Source organism: Carcharhinus amblyrhynchos, unplaced genomic scaffold, assembly GCF_965287045.1.
Source record: "Carcharhinus amblyrhynchos unplaced genomic scaffold, sCarAmb.v2.hapA scaffold_90, whole genome shotgun sequence".
Lineage (NCBI taxonomy): Eukaryota > Metazoa > Chordata > Chondrichthyes > Carcharhiniformes > Carcharhinidae > Carcharhinus > Carcharhinus amblyrhynchos.
In genome coordinates, this window is record NW_027649830.1 from 710612 (window position 1) to 731484 (window position 20873).

Sequence of the window (20873 nt, forward strand, 5' to 3'; positions counted from 1 at the left end):
TAATGGAACCTTTGACTTCATGCACAGCTAGTGGGAATCTGCGACCATCATTGGTAGGGAGTTGGGGGATTTCCTCTAACACGTCCTCATCTACAATTGTTTCATGCTTTAGGAGATCTTTGAAATGTTCTCTCCAGTGAAGGTTGATGTTTTCTCTGTCTCTCAAGTGCATTCAGTCCTTACTCTGCATTGCTTAGAGACCTCGAGTCCATATGTTGCCTTGGTGGCACTGAAGAAGTCCCTGGTATTATGCTTGTTAGTGAGAAGTTGTAGCTCCTTCGTGCCCTCAGTCCACCATTGGTCTTTATTTCCCTAGTTCTTCATTGTATCTCTGCCTTTGCTGGCTTGTGAGCTCCCCTCTGTGCCTTGCTGGTATTGTCATTCCACCGGGTGCATAGAGCTTTCCTCCTCTTGTCAACAAGGTCATGAATGGTGTGGTTGCTTTCTTTGAACCAGTCTTGGTGTTTCCTGGTCTTGTAGCTGATGGTTTCTTCACAGCTCGAGACTGTCCTCAGCTCTTCCCAACTTTCCTCCACTCCATTGAATGAACACTTTGGAGATTTTGGAAAATACATTTTTGGAAGTTCACTGGGAGATTTGGTTCTTGAAGCTGCAGAGTGTTATTTTTTCTGTGCTGTTTCTTCTCCCTCTGTTGCTCCCGGTGGAGTTTGATGCATGTAAGGAAGTGATGTGCCAGTAGCCTATCCAGGTATCATCTGCACTGATCGTCGCTTTGGTGATGAGGGCTTCCTTTCGGTCTCAGCATTGAACAGTGAGAAAGTCGATCATGTGCCAGTGCGAGTGTGGATGTCTCCAGGAAGTCTTGAACTTAGGCGGAACTTAGGCAAACTGTTGTTCCGTCCATCTGGTGAGCAGGAGAATCCTGTGGGTGTGGCATTTCCCAACTCCTTCCTTTCTGATGGTTTCTTTCCAGAGTTGGGAGTCCTTTCCAACACTGGTGTTGAAGTCCTCAAGGAGGATGATATTTTTCTAGGAATGTAGGCGAATATGATGTCCAGGGTAGAGTAGAAACTGCCTTTGGACTCAGCACTGGCAGCAGGGATTGGGCTGCAGGCACTCATGAATATTGCCTGTTGGTTCTTGGCAAGTTGTAGACAGAAGATCTTGAGGCGCTCGTTGCTGCCTGACAGGGAGCTCAGTGTTGGTTGACGAGTTTGATAATCCAATTCCATGCTGATCTTCGTGTTTTCCTCTTCTGAAGATGATGAAAGCACCACCATCTTCCTTCAGCTGTTCTATGATGTTACTGCCCTGCCAGAGAGCCAGTGTTGAGGTGCCTGACTTCCCGGGCACCAGTGGCAGTTCTCCGTTTTGATCGTGTGTTTTGCTGATTGTGAGTGTCTGTCCATTCCAGATTCTGAGATTGAGGTTATCTTCATCTTTTGAATACTGGATGTAGTTTCCCAGCCTGGTTGCAGATGGGACAGACTACATTTAGGGTGCCTTTTCCAGCCCTTTCCCTGTGCGGGGTGGGCTGATGCAATCCTAAGAAGGCTACTCAGTCATGAAGAAAGCTGCTAAGACACTCTCTTGTTCCTATTCCAAGAGCGAGATGGGTGAATCAAGCTCCATCACCACCTTGCCAGTCCAAAGCAAGGGACTTCCAGATCTCACGCTCTGTCCTCGTCACCTCTCGCCCATTGCTGTGGAGGGTGTGTTAGTTTCCCCAAAGGTAGATGGCCGGTGTGGGGCATCTTTTTGTGTGGGAATGCTATTGCACATCAGTCGGACAGTCCTTGGCATGGGGGAGGCCCAGTTCCAGTGGTAAGGAAACCTTGACTGGAGATCTCAGCTCATGCTGCAGGCTTCAGCTGCCATGCCAGCTGTTGATACCATATGCATATATTCTACCTGATCTACCATTGAGGGCTTGTTTTGGATTGTGCTTTATCTGGTTCCTCCTCTCCAACCGAACCGTCACGGGGGACTGTGCTCGGGGTTTAGGACTCCTAATGCCTTCACTCACAGAATCAAATAAATGTTCAAGTCTCTCCTCCAAAGAAAGGACTCCCCATCCTATGACCGTGTGGGGGAATCGCAGATCCCCCGTCCCGTCCTGCCACCGTGTGGGGGAATCGCAGATCCCCCGTCCCGTCCCGCCACCGTGTGGGGGAATCGCAGACACAGACCCTATAAGAGGGTCCCTCTGAATCCTGCACAACACATCACAGTGCTGCATTTTTAACTTGGAGGAGTGTTCCTTAACAAGGATAAATTGAGGTGTTCCTTTATTTCTAAACCTTACTTCCAGACGCAGAGCAGCCTGTCGTTGGTTCCACTGGGTTGGACACTCCCCGACTGGAGAACTTCCTTCCAGCATCAGCCTCGATGGAAGGCACCCCTGCTGCCGAAAGCCAGGCCCTAGGCATTCTGGAGACCGCACAGCAGCCTCTGACTACCCTTCAGCCCGGAAGCCAGGCCTCGTCGCTGCAGATGAGCCCTGCCGAAGATGTGACGGCACAGTCCCTGATGCCTATCGAGACGGTGGCAGACAGACCGAGCGGAGAGGCCGAGGCCTTGCAGATGGAAATGTCACCGGCTCCGACCACAGGTATGTGTGATATGGGGCACTCTTCCTCTTCCTCCTCCTCCTCCTCCCCCCCCCCCCCCCCCCCCCCCCCCCCCCGCGCGCGCGCGCACACACACACGCACGCACACAGTGACAAGCAACTACAGTCTGGGGGGCTGGCTGGGTGACATGACACACATGTCCCAGAGCTGCGATAGGTATGGGAATACGTGGAAATGGCAGGAGGCTATTCAACCCCTTGAGCCTGTTTTGCTGTTCAAAACAGCGGCGGCCCCCTTTAGGTGAGTGACAGATAACTTAATGTAAACCATAGCTGACTTTGTCAGTGAAAGTCTGTAGTTTTGAGTGATTATTTGGTCACAAGATCACGAGTGCTAATGGTGAAATGGTTTTATTTTGTTTTCGTGTTAAAATTGTCATGGTGGATAACTTGTGCTTAATTCTTGCTTTCTCCTGCACTCTCTCTCTCTCTTCACCGCCCCCCCACCTTCCCGGCCAACCTGTATTGTCTCTCTCACCCCCAGCCTCCCAGTCTCCAGAAAGAGTGGAGGGTTCGGAAGGGCTGGTGACGGTGGGTAGTCAGCTGGAGGGCTCTCCTATGGACACGAGCAGCCCAGTGTCTGGCATGTTGGAGGAAACAGCAGGAGAGGGCCTTGGCACAGGAGGAACTGAGCAGGTGAGGCCAGTGGCTGAAGAGACGGGCGGGCCGCCCTTGGAGTCAACAGCTGCTGCAGAAGGACAAGCGGAGTCAGGGCCGGCTGGAGAGCAGAGGTGAGCACTGGTACAGTGGCTCTTCACATTGCTGCTTGGTGGAATCTCGCTGTATATGGGTTGACCTAAGCCTGGGAGCTCCTGTGCCAGATACAATCCTGGGCACTTTGTGTGAAATTAACCAGCTGAGCGGGCCTGTCCACTCTTGGGTCTGATACTGGAGCCCTGACCAAGTGCAGGAATCATGGTCCAGTGGGCAGGAGTGACTTTTCGAACAAAATTTTTGTGTGTACGTTGCTGACTAGATTATTTAGATTCAGTTTACAATTTTGGTCACAGTCTCATTGAGGACTTTAACTCCCAACAGCACAGATTCCTCCCATAGTCACATTATCCAGGAGTCAGATTGTATCAAGACATCGACACTGGCAGTTAACGTGTGGCCTGGGGAAATGGGCTCATGGCGAAGGGTTAAAAAGGAAATCTTTCCTGTGATTTTCAAATGCTCTAGAGTTGGCCACCTGTGTTTGAAATTTTACCCAGAAATGAGGTAGCCACTCAACCCCTTGAGCTGGTTCTGCTGTTCCATTGGACTGATTGGAATCTGAAGTGTAGTCATGTCACTGCTTCAGTAATCTAGAGCTGGAGACTGATTCACAGCCCACTGTGGTATTCCCCTATTAAATAAATCTGGAGTAACAAGACAGACACACTCATTCCGTGAATGAATTTCAAATAAATTTTGGATTGTTTATCAGCAGAAATCTATTCATCTCAGAAATTTTCAGCTTGCGGCCCACTCCCCACCCCCCACCTCACAGCCTCGATAGCTCTGTGCTTAGGCACAGAAGGCCAGTTGAAGCCTGCTGCGCCACTCAATGTGTTCAAGTCTGATCTAAATGTGACCTTAGCTCCGTTTTCCTTTCCATACCCCTCAACTCCCTGGTCAATCAGAAATCTGTTCAACTCAACCTTGTATATATTCAGTGAGCCACAGCCCCCACTGCTGTGTGAGGGGAGAGAATTTTCACGCTGTTGGGAAGAGTTTAAACTAATTCAGCAGGTGGGGTGAGGACAGCAGCATAGGGACACAGCATAATACAGTAAGAAATCAAGCCACAGGGAGTAAGGCAAGGCTGGGTGGCCTCGACTTGTAATTCCAGGGGTGGTACAGGTAAAACAGATGAGTTAAAGGCCAGAATTGACACGTGAAATGTAGTAATCATCACAGGGACGTGGTTGAGGGAGGGGCAGAATTGACAGCTCATTCTGGGATATAGAGTCTTCAGGCAAGATGGGAAGGGGGTAGAAGAGGAGGAGGCGTTGCATTATTAGTGAAGGAGGCAGTTAGTGCAGGAAGGAGAGGTGATATATTGGAGGGGAGATCAAATGAAGCTTTGTAGGTAGAGCTCAGGAATAAAAAAGGGGCAGCCACATTGTTAGGTGTTTATTATAGACCCCCAGATAGTCAGAGGAATATTGAGGAGTAAATCTGTCCATAATTTACAGAGTTGTGTAAAAATAATAATAATGGGGTAATTACGAGGTGATTTCAACTTTCCCAACATTAATCGTGTTAGGGACTCAGATCGAATAGATTTCTTGAAATGTGTACAGGAGAACTTTTAGATCAGCGTATACAAGGGATTGGGAGTGCTGGACCTGATTCTGGGGAATGAAGCCAGACACGTGGTTGAGATGGTGATGGGCGGGCATTTTAGTAAAAGCAGTCACAATATGGTATTGTTGCAAAGAAAAGGCAAGCTGCAAAAAAACAGGAGAACAGGTTTCAGTGGAAAAAGCAGGATTTGGCCGAGGTAGACTGGGAGCAGCTACTGTAGGGAAAGCTACAGGGGAGTAGTGGGAAGTGTTCAGAAAGGAAATGGGGAAAGTACAGGCCCAACTTGCTCCTTCAGTAGGAAGGGGTAAGATGCCCAGAGAATCATGACTGGACATCTTCAGGATACGATGAAGGAAAAGGAAGACTTTCAGCAGGTGCAAGGGGAGCCATTCGGTGGAAGCATTAGTGGAGTGTAGAAAGTACAGGGTGAAGCTTATGAAAGAAATGATTAGAGCAAAGAGGGGGTTCTGGCTGGTAAAAGTAGGAAAAATCCCAAAACATTCGAAGCACATTAATGGGATAACCAGGGGAAGAGTGTGTGGGTCTGGAGTCTCTGAATGACCGAGTCCAAGGACATTGTCTCTATGCCACCATCTCCGCCATTGCTATTCTTCATTCTTCCAAACACCTTGTCAGTGAGAGAGCAGCATTGACTCCACACTTCATGGCTGGGCAGTGACACACATCTCCAGATGGAAAGCTGACCTGGCTCTCCCTTTTCTGTCTCTCTCCACAGTGTTTCATCCTCCATCCCTGCTGTGGCCGTGCCTACCAGAGACTCTGCACCAGGAACCGGAGTAACAGCGGCCAATGCACAGCCTTCCACTACTAGCAGCGAGGAAGACCCACTTGCTGGTATGCAACACGGTAGCTTCTGAGTTTATTTCCTCCCTTCTCTCATGTGTGCTGCCTTTATTTAATACTTCCACCTGTGTTTGCTCTGTGGCCTCCCTTCCTCCATGGGTTTGGCTTGACTTTATGCCCCCTGGACACGGCCTCCAGACCAGGAACCAACCCAACTCTGCTGGACCTGCCTTTTATTTCAGTTTTATCTTTGTGGTTTGACAAAGGGTAAATATTTGGAGGCAGAGATACTGAGTGTATAGAATCAGGCCTCATTTCAGCTGGATGTGGAGCCCCTGTGGGATTTGTGTTGTAGTGAGGTGGAGAGGGAGCAATAAAGAGTCTAATTTAAATGGATATGTTTTTTAAGTGTGCTCTAAGAGCTAACAGTGACCCCTGTCTCCCCAGTCTGCCTCACACACTGCAGCCTCGGCCGCCTGGCTCTTGTTTGTCCCCACTTCCTCCTTCATGTCGCTGTCGGCCATGGATGTGATTGGGTTGTGATGTGATGGCCTCTACAGGCGAATAGCTAGCTGGACAAGGCTCCTGATTCTGAACACTAATGGGAGCTGCTGGATTTGAAATTGAGATGAGTGTGCTTGATTAGGAGAGGGACTGGAATGGGTGGCTATTCCATGCTGTTTTCCTGCCTTTCAGGGTGGGTGGGGGTGGCGGGCTGGGTGCCAACATTAGTGCCACATAATGGCTGGTTTGCTTCCTGCGAGCCATGTCTGAACCTGCCACGCCTTTCTCTCTGCTACCCAACAGGAATCAACCTGCCCGAGGGTGTCGACCCCTCTTTCCTGGCCGCCCTTCCTGAGGACATCCGGCGTGAGGTGCTGCAGAACCAGCTGGGTATCCGGCCCCCTAACCGGGCAGCAGCTACCGTGGCAGCCTCGGCCGCGGCTGCTGCTGCTGCTGCTGCGGCTACTCTGGTCGGAAACCAGGCCGTTACCGAGGTCAGCCCTGAATTCCTGGCAGCTCTCCCACCAGCCATTCAGGAGGAGGTAGGACCCATCTTCATTATAGAAAAATCAAATAATATCCTCTTACTGACGTCTATTGTGTCGGGAAGGTGAGTATCCAGCACTCAATTCTAACCACTGAGGGTGTTCCTTAATCCCAGCCTATCTGTGGAACAAGCTGCCTGAGAGGGTGGCCGAGGCACATTCCACGGTCACTTCCCAGAAAAGGAATCAGACGTCTCCTTGGACCCGGTGTCACAAACTTCAGGCACTTCTTCAAAACCAGCAACAAAGGGCAATGCTGCCACCCCACCTGGCAACCAGCTCTGCCCCTCCGGATCCTTCCCTCCGCTTCCCGAGGGCAGCCATCCTTCACCATCACGGTGTATGTTATTGGTGCAGAATCAATGGCCTCCCTCTGCACTGTAGGGATTCTGTGACCTCCCCACCCCCCGGCATTATTGAGTGGGCTCCCATATAGACTCTGAAATGAAAATGTCCAATGGTGTTGTCTCTGCTGTTTCCACTGATGATGACCCCCCCCCTCCCATAAAGCCCATTCCTCCATGTTAGATTGCCCCCATAGGTCAAATATGTCCACTCAATATCAGAATGTCTTGTCGGTTCCTGTCTCACCCCCAGCCTCTGTCCTGAAGCTGATCACTGTTCTGTGAGTCTCTGCTTCCAGTACTTACTCCCCAGAGCTGGGCAGTATGGATGGTGAGTGCTGGAGTGTTTACTGCTGAACCCACTGCCCAGTTCACTCCTCACACAGAGAATCAGCGAATCATAAAACATGGATTGAGACTGCCAGCCCTGAACGGTTGGCGAGAGAATTTGCTCAGCCTCGGGGTGGGGTTACAGGGATAGGGCCTGGGTGGAATTGTGGCCGATGCAGACTTGATAGGCCGAATGGCCTCCTTCTGCGCTGTAGGATTGTATGGTTCTGGCCTCTCCTTTCTCTGGCCTCACCATTCCTCTCCCACCATTCTCCGCCTCTCTCTGTCTCTCTCTGTTTTCCCCCCCTCTCTCCCCTCCTCCCCCTCTTGCTCCCACCTGCCCTCAGTGGGCGTTGGCTCTGTCTCCTGATACAGTGTGTGTGATAGTTTTCTCTGTCCCCCACCCCCTCTCTCCGTTCCCATTCCCTTCCTTCTCATCCAGGTACTTGCCCAGCAGAGAGTGGAACAGCAGCGGAGAGAGCTGGCACAGACAGCCAATCCTGACACCCCCATGGACCCCGTCACCTTTATCCAGACCCTGCCAAGTGACCTGCGGCGGAGTGTGCTAGAAGACATGGAGGATAGCGTGCTGGCTGTGATGCCACCAGACATTGCGGCTGAGGCTCAGGCCTTGCGCCGTGAACAGGAGGCCAGGCAGAGGCAGCTGATGCATGAGCGCTTGTTTAGCCACAGCAGTTCGTCCGCACTCTCTGCCATTCTGCGCAGCACAGGTACGTGACTGTGTTCCTCAGCCACGCTGTCTTCGAATTCTCTCAGTTTCCAATTTGGTTTTTCTGTGTGGGTGGACAGTGCTGCCCCGAGTGCCTATGTTTGGGAGGAGGATTTCCCTGTGACTCCAGACACGAGCGACTAAAATTGACAATATGCTCTGTGGCTCGGTGAAGCAGAGTGGATTACTCCAGCGATTTGTGTAGGTGATCCCCGGTGGGGGTAAACACAGGGGAGGACCTTTAGGCCCTGTGCAGACTGAACGAGTTCTGCCCTGTGCCCACAATTCACAGTGCGGTACCAGTCAAAACCAAAGAAACTTGGCACATCTAGCCTGGTGCCTTGGTCTCAACAGGGGAAGCAACTCTGTTTGACCTCCCTCAGCCTGTACAAGTGCCAGGGGAGAAAAATGGTTAATTGGTTAACTGTCTCCATGGTGACTTTGCCGACACAGGGCGCCACTTTCCCGCTGCAAGTAACCGGTGGTCTGCAAAGCTCTCCCGAGGTGTAGCAAGAAGCTGTATAAACTCTGAAAGTCAGCATAGGTCACCTTACCACCCAGAGCGGGGCAGTCACGTGTACAGTATTGTAGTGCATTGAAGCATGCCCACATTTATCTGTGCCCTTGTAAATCCCCGCTGGCACTGCTGGCGGGATGTGTCACGATTCCTAACTTGCCGTTTTGTGCCGCAGGCTTCACCGGCCGTCTGGGAGGAAACCGCGGGGTGCAGTACACACGCTTGGCCGTGCAGCGAAGTGGAGCCTTTCAGTGGGGGAGCAGCACCCACAACAGGTACAGCACCAGGGCCCACATCTCTGTGGTCCCAACACCAGGTTTGGGTCCTCGTTCTGGGTCAGTTGGGCGCACATTGGGATTGTTCTCTGAGCAGAGCAGGTTGAGAGGCAATTTACCAGAATAATGCCAGGCTCACAGCAATTCTGTTAAAATGTAAAGTTTTAAAGTTTATTTCTTAACTTTATTAGTGTCACCAGTAGGCAGTGAAGTTACTGTGAGGATCCCCTAGACGCCACACCCTGTTCGGGTATACTGAGGGAGGATTTAATATTGCCAGTGCACCCTAATCAGCACGTCTTTCTGACTGTGGGAGGAAACCCACACAGACACGGGGAGAACGTGCAGATTCTGCACAGACAGTGACCCGAGGCCGGGAATTGAACCCGGGTGCCTGGTGCTGTCAGGCAGCAGTTATATGGAGAGATTTGAGAAGCTGGGGTTATTCTGCTTTGAACAGAGAAGTTTAACAGAGGATGTTAAAGTCATGGAGGGGTTAAATAAAGAAAATAGGAACAGTTTGCACAGAATTATTGGCAGCCAGTGAGGGCAGATTGAAAATGGTTAATGAAAGTAGAGGGAGATGACAGATGCGCACTGAGTTATTGTGATGTGCAGTGCGCTGCCTGTGAGAGCAGTGGAAGCAAATTCAGCCGCTGTGCTCAAAAGGGAATTTGATAAATGCTTGGAAAAGCACGAAGGCTGTATGGGATTTTCTGGTGCTGTACAGTTCAGTGTAGCAGTGTCTCTGTGTGATGTTGGAGTGATGTACGATATCAGCTGATGTTTATTTGACACTTGCTGCACTCCTACAGAGCATCGAGCAGCAGCAACATGGACAGTTTACTCCGGCTGCGAGGCCGCCTCCTCCTGGACCATGAAGCCCTGTCCTGCCTCCTGGTCCTGCTCTTTGTGGATGAACCGAAGCTGAACACCAGCCGCCTCCACCGGGTACTGCGCAACTTGTGCTACCACACGCAAACACGCAACTGGGTCATCAAGAGTCTTCTGTCCATCCTGCAGCGCAGCAGTGAGAGCGAGCTATGCATCGAGACCCCCAAGCATGGCGAGGAGAAGGGCAAGAAAGCCACCAAGCCAGGTGCAGGCATGCATGCCGCTGCCCACGAGCACAGGCCCCTGGACCTGCTTCACAAGATGGAAGCCAAGACCACCAGCCAGCTATCCTGGCTCTCCGTGTCCATGGATGCCGCCCTGGGCTGCCGCACTAACATCTTTCAAATCCAGCGGTCCGGTGGGCGCAAGCACTCGGAGAAGCACATGGGCTGTGGTTCCACCGTCCACATCCACCCCCAGGCTGCGCCTGTGGTCTGTCGACACGTCCTGGACACCCTCATACAGCTCGCTAAGGTGAGGCCGCCTGCTTCCCTTATTAGGGACTGTGCATTTCACCAGGGAGTTCAGGAGGACTAGGGCAGAGCACTCAGTTCTCAAAGAATGGAGTCAAGCAGCAAGGGTATCTTTGGGTGCAGATACACAGCTGGTTAAAAGGAGTGGCAGTGGTTAATAAATCCATATTAATGCCAGCATATCCCTGGGTTTCATTTCTGGAGAGCTAGAACTGAAAAGAAGTTCCATTAAACTATATGAGAGAAAAGATCTGGAGATTCTGAATGAGGGCTAGTGGATTTATACCAGCCATTTTCCATCAGGAAAGAGCAAAAAGACTGTGAATATTGCTTTAGAGAAGAGAAAGCTGGGAAATAGGTATCTTTAAAATTATATAGAGGTTTGATAGAGAGTTTCAGACACTCCCAGGACAGGTACAGCACGGGGTTAGATACAGAGTAAAGCTCCCTCTACACTGTCCCACATCAAACACTCCCAGGACAGGTACAGCACGGGGTTAGATACAGAGTAAAGCTCCCTCTACACTGTCCCCCATCAAACACTCCCAGGACAGGTACAGCACGGGGTTAGATACAGAGTAAATCTCCCTCTACACTGTCCCCCCCATCAAACACTCCCAGGACAGGTACAGCACGGGGTTAGATACAGAGTAAAGCTCCCTCTACACTGTGCCCCATCAAACACTCCCAGGACAGGTACAGCAGGGGGTTAGGTACAGAGTAAAGCTCCCTCTACACTGTCCCCATCAAACACTCCCAGGACAGGTACAGCACGGGGTTAGATACAGAGTAAAGCTCCCTCTACACTGTCCCCCCATCAAACACTCCCAGGGCAGGTACAGCACGGGGTTAGATACACAGTAAAGCTCTGTCTACACTGTCCCCCATCAAACACTCCCAGGACAGGTACAGCACGGGGTTAGATACACAGTAAAGCTCTCTCTACACTGTCCTCCCCATCAAACACTCCCAGAGACAGCATTTAAGTAGTCTGTGCTCCTAGGAGCTACGTGATTGTGTGGGGAGATGGAAAAATTATTCTGTTAGCTTTGTCACCAACTCTGACTGTTTTGTTCCAGGTATTCCCAAGTCATTTCACGCAGCAGAGGACCAAAGAGGCAAGTGGTGAAACAGATAAGGAGAAACTGAGCAAACAGTCTGCCAACAGCCCGTGCCTTGGTCAGCCTATGGGTGGAGGGGGCAGTAGCGCCAACCCCAGCCTGGGCATCTCCACTGACTTCTGGGACTTGCTAGTCAAACTGGACAACATGAACGTCAGCCGGAAAGGCAAGACCTCAGTCAAGACCACACCTTCCTCCAACAGCGAGGGGGAGAACAGCCAGTGCAGCCTGGAGTCATCCCCCCTGGGTCAGCTGATGAACATGCTCTCACACCCGGTGATCCGCCGCAGCTCGCTGCTGACTGAGAAATTGCTGCGCCTGCTCTCCCTCATTTCCATCGCGCTGCCCGACAAGGCGACAGAGGTGGCAGTGAATCACAGCGGCGCAGCCGAAGTCACACTCGTCGGCTCCGTCACTTGTAAGTCAGCGTGCTCGTGTTTCTCACTGAGCTTCCTTTGGCCTGTCCTGTAGAATAGTTCCTGAATAATGACAGGCATGAGGCCACATCCTCCTTGGGAATTGAGTCTAAATGTGGGGTTAGAGGAGCGAAGGGACCTCAGGGGATGCTGATGTACAAACCCTTACACATGGTGACCAAAGTGTGTACAGTTTTGGTTTCCTTGCTCACAGAGGGATATACTTGCATTGGAAGCAGTTCAGAGAAGATTCACTGGGCTGCTCCTTTGTCTTTCAAGGGCCTGTACCCACTGGAGTTTGGAAGAATGAGAGGTGAGCTCATTGAAACACGCTCAGTTTTGAGGAGAGCTCAGTAGGAGGATGTTTTCCCCTCATGGTGGAGGGAATCGAGAATTGGAGGTCAGGGCACAAGTTTCAGAATGAGGGGGTCTCCTATTGAAGGCGGAGTTAATGAGGAAGTCTTTCTGTCAGAGGGTGGTCACTCTGTGGAAATTCCCCCTCCCTACAGGGGCTGCAGGGAATGTGGATCATTGAATATATTCAGGAGTGCGTTGGACAGGTTTCTGATTGAGAGTGGGACGAGGATTATATGGGACGAGGACACACAGGGAAGTGGATTGTGACATCAACTCCAATCGGCCATGATCTTATTGAATGGTGGAGTAGGGCCGAGTGACCTACTCCTGCACCTAGATCTGATCTTAGTCAGGCGGCTTGGGAATACTGAGAGAATAAAAATAAGAAAAACACTGGGGTTGATTTTGGTTGTAGAGAAATTCTGTAATGGAACTTGGCTAGATATATTTCAGTAAAGCGTTTGATAAGGTTCCCCATGGTAAGCTATTGCAGAAGATACGAGGCATTGGGATTGAGGGTAATTTAGCGGTTTGGATCAGGAATTGGTTAGCTGGATGGGAAATGTTCATCCTGGAGTTCAGTTACTAGTGGTGTACCTAAGGATCTGTCTTGGGGCCACTGCTGTTTGACATTTTTATAAAGGATAGCAGGCTGGGTTAGTAAATTTGCAGATGACGCTAAAGTTGGTGGAGTTGTGGACAGTGCGGAAGGATGTTGTACATTACAGAGGGACATAGATAAGCTACAGAGCTGGGCTGAGAGGTGGCAAATGGAGTTTAATGTAGAAAAGTGTGAAGTGATTTACTTTGGAAGGAGTAACAGGAGTAGAGAGTACTGGGCTAATGGTAAGATACTTGTAGTATGGATGAGCAGAAAGATCTCAGTGTCCATGTGCATAGATCCCTGAAAATTGGCACCCAGGTTGACAGGGTTGTTAAGAAGGCGTACAGTGTGTTAGCTTTCATTGGTAGAGGGATTGATCAGAGGATTCGATAGGGTGGACAGTAATGGCCTTTTCCACGGATGGTGATGGCTAACACGAGGGGACATAGCTTTAAATTGAGGGGTGATAGATATCGGACAGATGTCAGAAGTAGGTTCTTTACTCAGAGAGTAGTAAGGGTGTGGAATGCCCTGTCTGTGACAGTAGCAGACTTGCCAACAGAGTCGCAAAAACCCAGCTTGCAGGTGCAGCAGGTGGTCAGGAAGGCGAATGGGATGCTGGCCTTCATAGCGAGGGGGATTGAATATAAAAGTAGGGAGGTCTTGCTGCAGCTGTATAGGGCATTGGTGAGGCCGCAGCTGGAGTACTGTGTGCAGTTTTGGGCGCCGCACCTGCGCAAGGATATTTTGGCCCTGGAGGGAGTGCAGAGGAGGTTTACTAGGCTGATACCGGAGTTGAGGGGATTGAGCTATGAGGAGAGGCTGAATAAACTAGGCTTGTACTCGTTAGAGTTTAGAAGAATGAGGGGAGATCTCATTGAGACGTATAAGATGATGAATGGGATGGATAGGATAGAGGTGGAGAGACTCTTCCCGCTCAAAAAAGACAGTAGGACTAGGGGGCACAGCCTCAAGATAAAGGGGAGGCGGTTTAGAACGGAGTTGAGGAGGAACTTCTTCACTCAAAGGGTGGTGAATCTCTGGAATTCTCTGCCCGTTGAAGTGGTGGAGGCTGCCTCGCTAAATATTTTTAAGAAGCGGGTTGATGGGTTCTTGATAAGAGAGGGGATTAAGGGTTATGGGGAGAGGGCGGGAAAGTGGAACTGAGCTACAACAGATCAGCCATGATCTTATTGAATGGCGGGGCAGGCTCGAAGGGCTAGATGGCCTACTCCTGCTCCTATTTCTTATGTTCTTATGTAAATGGTCATTGGATAAACATATGGATGTTATTGGAATAGTGTAGGTTAGATTGGTTTCACAGATTGGCGCAATATCGAACGTCGAAAGATTTGTACTGCGCTGTAATGTTCTATGTTGTAGATCTTGCTCTCGAGCATGGTGCACAGCTCTGATCACCACATTGATAGAGACACTGGAGAAGATGCAAACAAGGCAGAGTTACAAGGCTGCTGGCTAAACTGGCAGGTTGTAGTGAACAGATATGTTGGGACTGTCCTCTCCAGAAGACAGATTGAGGAGTATCCCATTTCAAGCCATAGAAATCATGGAAGGATTTGACAGAGTTGATGTGAGAAAAAATATTTCCACCTGTTGCTGGAGACCAGAGCTTGGGGGCCATCAGTACAAGACTGTCACTAATGTATCCAACTGGGAAAGTTCAGGAGAAATGTTATTACCCGGAGAGCGGGGAAACTGTGGGAGTCGCTCCGAGCGGGGAGACTGTGGGAGTCGCTCCGAGCGGGGAGACTGTGGGAGTCGCTCCGAGCGGGGAGACTGTGGGAGTCGCTCCGAGCGGGGAGACTGTGGGAGTCGCTCCGAGCGGGGAGACTGTGGGAGTCGCTCCGAGCGGGGAGACTGTGGGAGTCGCTCCGAGCGGGGAGACTGTGGGAGTCGCTCCGAGCGGGGAGACTGTGGGAGTCGCTCCGAGCGGGGAGACTGTGGGAGTCGCTCCGAGCGGGGAGACTGTGGGAGTCGCTCCGAGCGGGGAGACTGTGGGAGTCGCTCCGAGCGGGGAGACTGTGGGAGTCGCTCCGAGCGGGGAGACTGTGGGAGTCGCTCCGAGCGGGGAGACTGTGGGAGTCGCTCCGAGCGGGGAGACTGTGGGACTGTGCAGATGTAGTCCCCCATCAAACACTCCCAGGACAGGTACAGCACGGGGTTAGATACAGAGTAAAGCTCCCTCGACACTGTCCCCCATCAAACACTCCCAGGACAGGTACAGCACGGGGTTAGATACAGAGTAAAGCTCCCTCTACACTGTCCCCATCAAACACTCCCAGGACAGGTACAGCACGAGGTTAGATACAGAGTAAAGCTCCCTCTACACTGTCCCCCATCAAACACTCCCAGGACAGGTACAGCACGGGGTTAGATACAGAGTAAAGCTCCCTCTACACTGTCCCCATCAAACACTCCCAGGACAGGTACAGCACGGGGTAAGATACAGAGTAAATCTCCCTCTACACTGTCCCCATCAAACACTCCCAGGACAGGTACAGCACGGGGTTAGATACAGAGTAAAGCTCCCTCTACACTGTCCTCATCAAACACTCCCAGGACAGGTACAGCACAGGGTTAGATACAGAGTAAAGCTCCCTCTACACTGTCCCCATCAAACACTCCCAGGACAGGTACAGCACGGGGTTAGATACAGAGTAAATCTCCCTCTACACTGTCCCCATCAAACACTCCCAGGACAGGGACAGCACGGGGTAAGATACAGAGTAAATCTCCCTCTACACTGTCCTCATCAAACTCTTCTGTGTCCCAGCTGCTTCAACTAATTTAACTTCCTTTCCACCTCTTGCCAGCACCTCCGAAATCTGCTAAGTCTCCGGCCAAAGCCACATCCGAAGGAGCAGCCAGTACCAACGACAGCAAGATCCAGAATTCTGGTTTGACAGAGAAACAGCTGCAGCTTTCTGTGGAGGTATGGTTGATATTGGCCTTGTTGTATGCTTTCCCTTCCATCAGCCAGAACCTAGCATGGGAGGTGTTGCTCCCTCCCTTTTCCAGACGCTGTCCCTCTGTCTCCCTGGTGTGACATTCCATCTCTTGCCCAGGTCCATCACTAACGCCCAGTCAACGGGTGTTTTCGCTCCCAGTGGTGTCTTTCCTTGCAGTTTGTATTTTGCCTGCTGCTCAACTGCCCAATTCCCCTGCTGGGGACACAAGTGCACATTTTTTACAAACTGCTTTCAGTCAAGGCTTCCATGGAGAAGCTGCTCAGAATCATCGGAAGATAATCCAAGTCAGCGTGTTCTCCCCATGACTGACTTTCCTAGGGTTGCCCAGTGCCTCTCTGCTCCCTGTGCCCTTTCTTCTCTTTCTCCCTAAGAGCTGGCACCTCTTCCCTCCGAGGATAGACTGTGGTGTGTGTGTGTGATGGTGAAAAGCACCAGTCCGTAGTTTACAGTTGGGCCGAAGGGCCTGTTTCCATGCTGTAAGTCTCTCTGACTTGGATTTGCGATACAAACTGTCTCTGTGACACTGGCCAGTTAGGGGTGAGCAGGCCTTGGTTTGCGTTCTTTTACATTTTGTGGGCATCGAACATGAAGCCAGCATCTGCCCCTTTGCTGCTGCTGCCCTGAACAGGACTGAGTGTCTTGCTCAGCAATTTTAGAGAGGCAGTTAAGACTTGACCACTTTGCTGTAGGACTGGAGTCACTTGGAGTCCAGACCAGGTAAGGGTGGCAGATTTCCTTCCCTAAAGGGCGTTGGTGAACTGGATGGGGTTTTATGACAATCATTTTCTGGTCATCATTATTGAGACAACCTTTTTATCTCTGATTTAATTAGTCAATTGAAGTTAAATTCCCCTCCCTGATGCCATTGTGGGAAGTGAGTTTGTGCTGCCAACCTTTCGATTCTTGATCCACTCTGTTTCCCACATGGAAGGAGGGGGTGAATGCTGAGCTGGTGGGGGTGGGGGCTGAGAGTTTGTATGTGGGCCATCGTTGTGTTCCTTCAGTAACACTTCCCTGTGCTTTGTGCTGTCCAGGTGCTAACTTCCCACTCATGTTCAGAAGAAGGTCTGGAGGACGCTGCAAACATTCTGCTTCAGCTATCTCGAGGGGAGCCGGGAACCAGGGACACTGTCCTGAAGCTGCTACTCAGTGGAGCTCGCCAGCTGGGATACACACTCTGCCAACAGATAGGTACCAACCTCCTCTCTCCACTTTTTATTCTTCACTTAGATCCAAAGCAGGTGTGTGGAGAGTCAAGGGGCTTCCGATTCCTCCAGATGTGCCTTGGCCCCTGTTAATCACATCGACCTTCAGAACTCGAGTCCCCATGTACTTTCTGTTCAGTTAATTTGTTCTTTATTTCACTGTGCCTGTTCATGTCACTTTAACTGTGTGGAGTCAGATTATTTTGAAACATAGCTGCTTAACATTCAGTTAGTTACACTTGAGGTGCTTTGTTACTATCTGCTGAGAGCGTCTCTCCAAGGGAGGAGATCTCACTGCTATTGCTGAGACTGTCATAGAATCGTGTAGCACAGGAGGCCAATCAGCCCATTGTGACTGTGCTTGTTGCCCAGTAATATTGAATAGTGTGAGGTTACTTCAGCATTGTAGCCACAAGTATGTGTTTTAATAAACACGTACTTCTCATGAGTTAGAGCACAGACAGAGGCCATTCAGCTCATCGTGCCTGCACATGCTGAAAAGTATTTTAAAAAATTAGCTACCCTCTCTAATCCCTGGGCCACTGCCTGGCAGATTACGGCACTGCAGATCCAGGTACATTCTCAATGAGTTGAGGGTTACTGCCTCCAGCGCTAAACCAGGCAGCAAATTCCAAACACCTACCACCCTCTGGGTGAAGAAGTTTTTCCTCATATTCCCTCTAATCATTCTACCACTCACCACAAACCTGTGCCCCCTGGAAATTGACCTCTCTGCTAGAGTAAGCAGAGTTTCCCCGTTTATTCTGTCTCGGCCCTTTATCAGTTCATCCCTTCAGCTGCCTCTGTTTTACAGAAAGCAACCCAGCTGCCATTTTCCTGCCCTGGCAACATTCTGTGAATCTCCTCTGTACTCTTTGCAGCTGATCATGTCCTTCCTTTAATGTGGCAGCAAGAACTGTACGCACGATTCCAGCCATGGCCTGACTATCGTTTTACCCTGTTCCATCATCACACCCCGCTTGTCTATTCTATACCTCGTCCCGTAAAGGATAGCATTCCATATGCTTCCTTTCCCACCTTATCCAGCTGTCCTGCCACTGTAAGGGACACGTGGACATGCATTCCAAGGTCTCTCTCTTCCTCTACCCTCTCTCAATATCTCCCATTTATTGAGTATTTTCTTGCTTTGTTTGCCTTCCCCAAATGCGTTACCTGACTCTTCGCTGCAATGAATTCCATTTGACACTTCCCTGAGGAAGCCAACAAAACCACCGATATCATTCTGGAGACATTAGCTGCCCTCTTGTTGTCAACCACATTGCTTTGCTGACAAATGTCTAAATGTGATAAAGTTCACAGGGCACACTGTGAGCAAGATTGTGTGTCCAATGAGCAATCCATTTTCTAATCAGCACATGGCCTAAGGGCCCACATGGTTAGCTTGGGGGTGAGGAGTAAGGGTTAGGTCTCAAACACTGAGCTACATGAGAGCTTTTAGCAAATCGCAGTAAACACTTTGATAGTGGAATGACCGCTCACTTCAGGCTGCTCAGCTTTCTCCAACACCTCTGTGCATCTCCCAGCCTTTATCATGGCATCAAACAGCACAGAAGGTGGTCATTCTGCCTGGGACGCCTGTGCTGGCTCCTTTTGAGGGAGTTGTATGACCAGAGCTCCTGCCCCCAGTCTTACCCAGATCTAGCAGCAGATTTATTCATCATCAGACATGTGGCCAACTCTTCTCTTAAAAAATGAGCAATTGTGTTTGCTTCCTTTGCCCTCCGGGGCACGCAGGTACTTTATTAGCTGAGCTGCGGGAGTACAACCTGGAGCAGCAGAGGAGAGCGCACTCTGACGGCCAGTCACCCGAAGGGACACCAGACGACCACCCTCAGCTGACCAAGTTAAAAGGAAAGATGCAGAGCAGGTAAGGTTGCACCCCCTCCACCCTGAGCAAAAAGCTTGTGTCCTGCCCCACTCTGGGCACTGCTGGGTGTGTAAAAGTTGGTCTGCTGAACCTGAGCGAGCTGGGCCAGGTGGGCTGGTGAGAGGCTGGGCTTGATGAAGTGATAATTCTGTGCCAGCTCAGAACCAGCGGTAACTGGCATGGCTCAGTGGGTATCATTCACACCATCTGAGTCAGGAGTTTGTTGGTTTGAGCCCCACTCTCTCGACGCACACACAGATACCTAGGCTGACGTGAGTGTGGTGCTAGCAATGTCTGCATGGACCTTCCCCCACCATCCTCCACTGACGTGGCCCAGAGTAGGTCATCCTTTTCTTTTATTCTTTCATGGGATGGGAGTCGCTGACGAGATCGGCATTGCTGTGGGCCTGGAGTTAGGTGTCGAGTAAGGACAGCAGATTCTGTTCCCTAAGGGGCCATTAGTGAACCGAATGCTTTTTATAAAACAGTCAGTAATTATTCGGTCACCGTTATAGAGACTAGCTTTATATTCCAGATTGTTATCAATTGGATTTAAATTCCACTCCCTGCTGCCAGTGGGGGTGGGGATTTGAACCCTTGTGTCCCAGAGGACTTGCCTGGGCCTTGGGATTACTAGTCCTGTAATATTCCTCGCTAGGCCACAGTCTCCCATTGATCGGAGTCAGGTTTGCTCTGTAACTGGTCATCACATTTGTGAAATCATTGCTTGGGGATGTCTCAAAGCTGTGAAAAGTATTTGAGAAATGCACTTCTGTTTTTCCACACCACAGTGAGGCCACGAAAGGACAAGGCATTTGTTGTCTCCCCTGGCCCTGGGCATGGCCCCTCAGTGCCCAATAAATGTTTCTTTGCAATGTAGCTACTGCTCACTAGCAGACCAGTGCCCAAAAACCCCAGTTTATGTGCAGCAAGAAGCCCCTCCCACCCACCCACCCCCCCAAAAAAAGAAAAATAAGCACGGATAGTTCACCCATTCTTGTGGGGTTAAATATCGATCAAGACACCAGATTTGCTTTCTTAAACTCACGTGAACAGATAGACATGGTCCTGCGTTTCAAACCCTCCACCCTCCACCCCACTAATACTTTGCACGCTGACTGCAGTGACAGCATCAGGTCCCGAGTGAGGGCCTCAAAACCATGGCCTTTTCACTGTTGGGTTAGGTCGGGGTGGGGGGTCAGGGTTGAGTTGGGTGGGGGTTGGGTTGGGTTTGGCTGGTGGGTGGGGGTTTGGGGTGGGAAAGGAGCTTCTGGGAGTTGTAAATGAAGCAGTTTTGCCCCATGTCCGGTTTCTAGGTTTGACACTGCGGAGAACGTGGTCATCGTGGCCTCTCACAAGCGGCCGCTGGGGGGCCGAGAGCTCCAGTTACCCTCCATGTCGATGTTGACATCCAAGACCTCCACCCAGAAATTCTTCCTCCGCATCCTGCAGGTCATCATCCAGCTGCGGGATGCTACCCGGCGGGCAAACAAGAAGGCCAAGGAGACGGGAAGGCTAGGTACAAGCATTGGGGTCTGGGAGGGGAAGGGGTTGGTTAGGGCGTGGTTTGCAATTGGACAAGCACCATTGCATATGGCGATAAATCTATAAACTGTGTGTCTGTGCATTCGAGATGCTTTCTGGATGGGACACCAGCAGTGTGCGAACGTGTTTGCCCAGAGATAGGGTTTCACCTTCAGTCTACACTCACCGACAACATCACATAGCATCCTGACGGGTCATAACAGAATGGGTGTGGAGGGAGTGAATCTGGAACTGGGACGGGGGGATAATAAGGGAGGTGAGAATGATTTCCTGTGAAAGGGTGGTGGATCTCTGTAACTCTCCCCCTGAGAAGGCGGGGGAAGCTGAATCCTTGAATATTTTTAAGGGGGAGATGGGCAGATTCTTGGTCAGTGGGTTGGGGAGGGGGGGTAGAGGACAGGTGATCAGGGTGAGGTGGGGGAATACAGGTCAGCCATGGTCTTACCAA

General features: G+C 50.7%; 1 protein-coding gene across 8 annotated transcripts in view; it reads left to right on the top strand.

The window, feature by feature from the left end:
• huwe1 (HECT, UBA and WWE domain containing E3 ubiquitin protein ligase 1) overlaps positions 1-20873 on the top strand; it is a 273934-nt gene that overhangs the window by 234930 nt on the left and 18131 nt on the right. For all 8 annotated transcript variants that reach the window (XM_080182805.1, XM_080182808.1, XM_080182807.1 and 5 more), the window contains 12 exons: positions 2273-2572; positions 3076-3322; positions 5620-5738; positions 6495-6733; positions 7853-8141; positions 8833-8932; positions 9748-10300; positions 11379-11838; positions 15632-15750; positions 16822-16978; positions 18748-18880; positions 20197-20399. In XM_080182805.1, the coding sequence (XP_080038931.1) occupies positions 2273-2572; positions 3076-3322; positions 5620-5738; positions 6495-6733; positions 7853-8141; positions 8833-8932; positions 9748-10300; positions 11379-11838; positions 15632-15750; positions 16822-16978; positions 18748-18880; positions 20197-20399 (2919 nt within the window). The remainder of the gene's footprint in view (positions 1-2272; positions 2573-3075; positions 3323-5619; positions 5739-6494; positions 6734-7852; positions 8142-8832; positions 8933-9747; positions 10301-11378; positions 11839-15631; positions 15751-16821; positions 16979-18747; positions 18881-20196; positions 20400-20873) is intronic.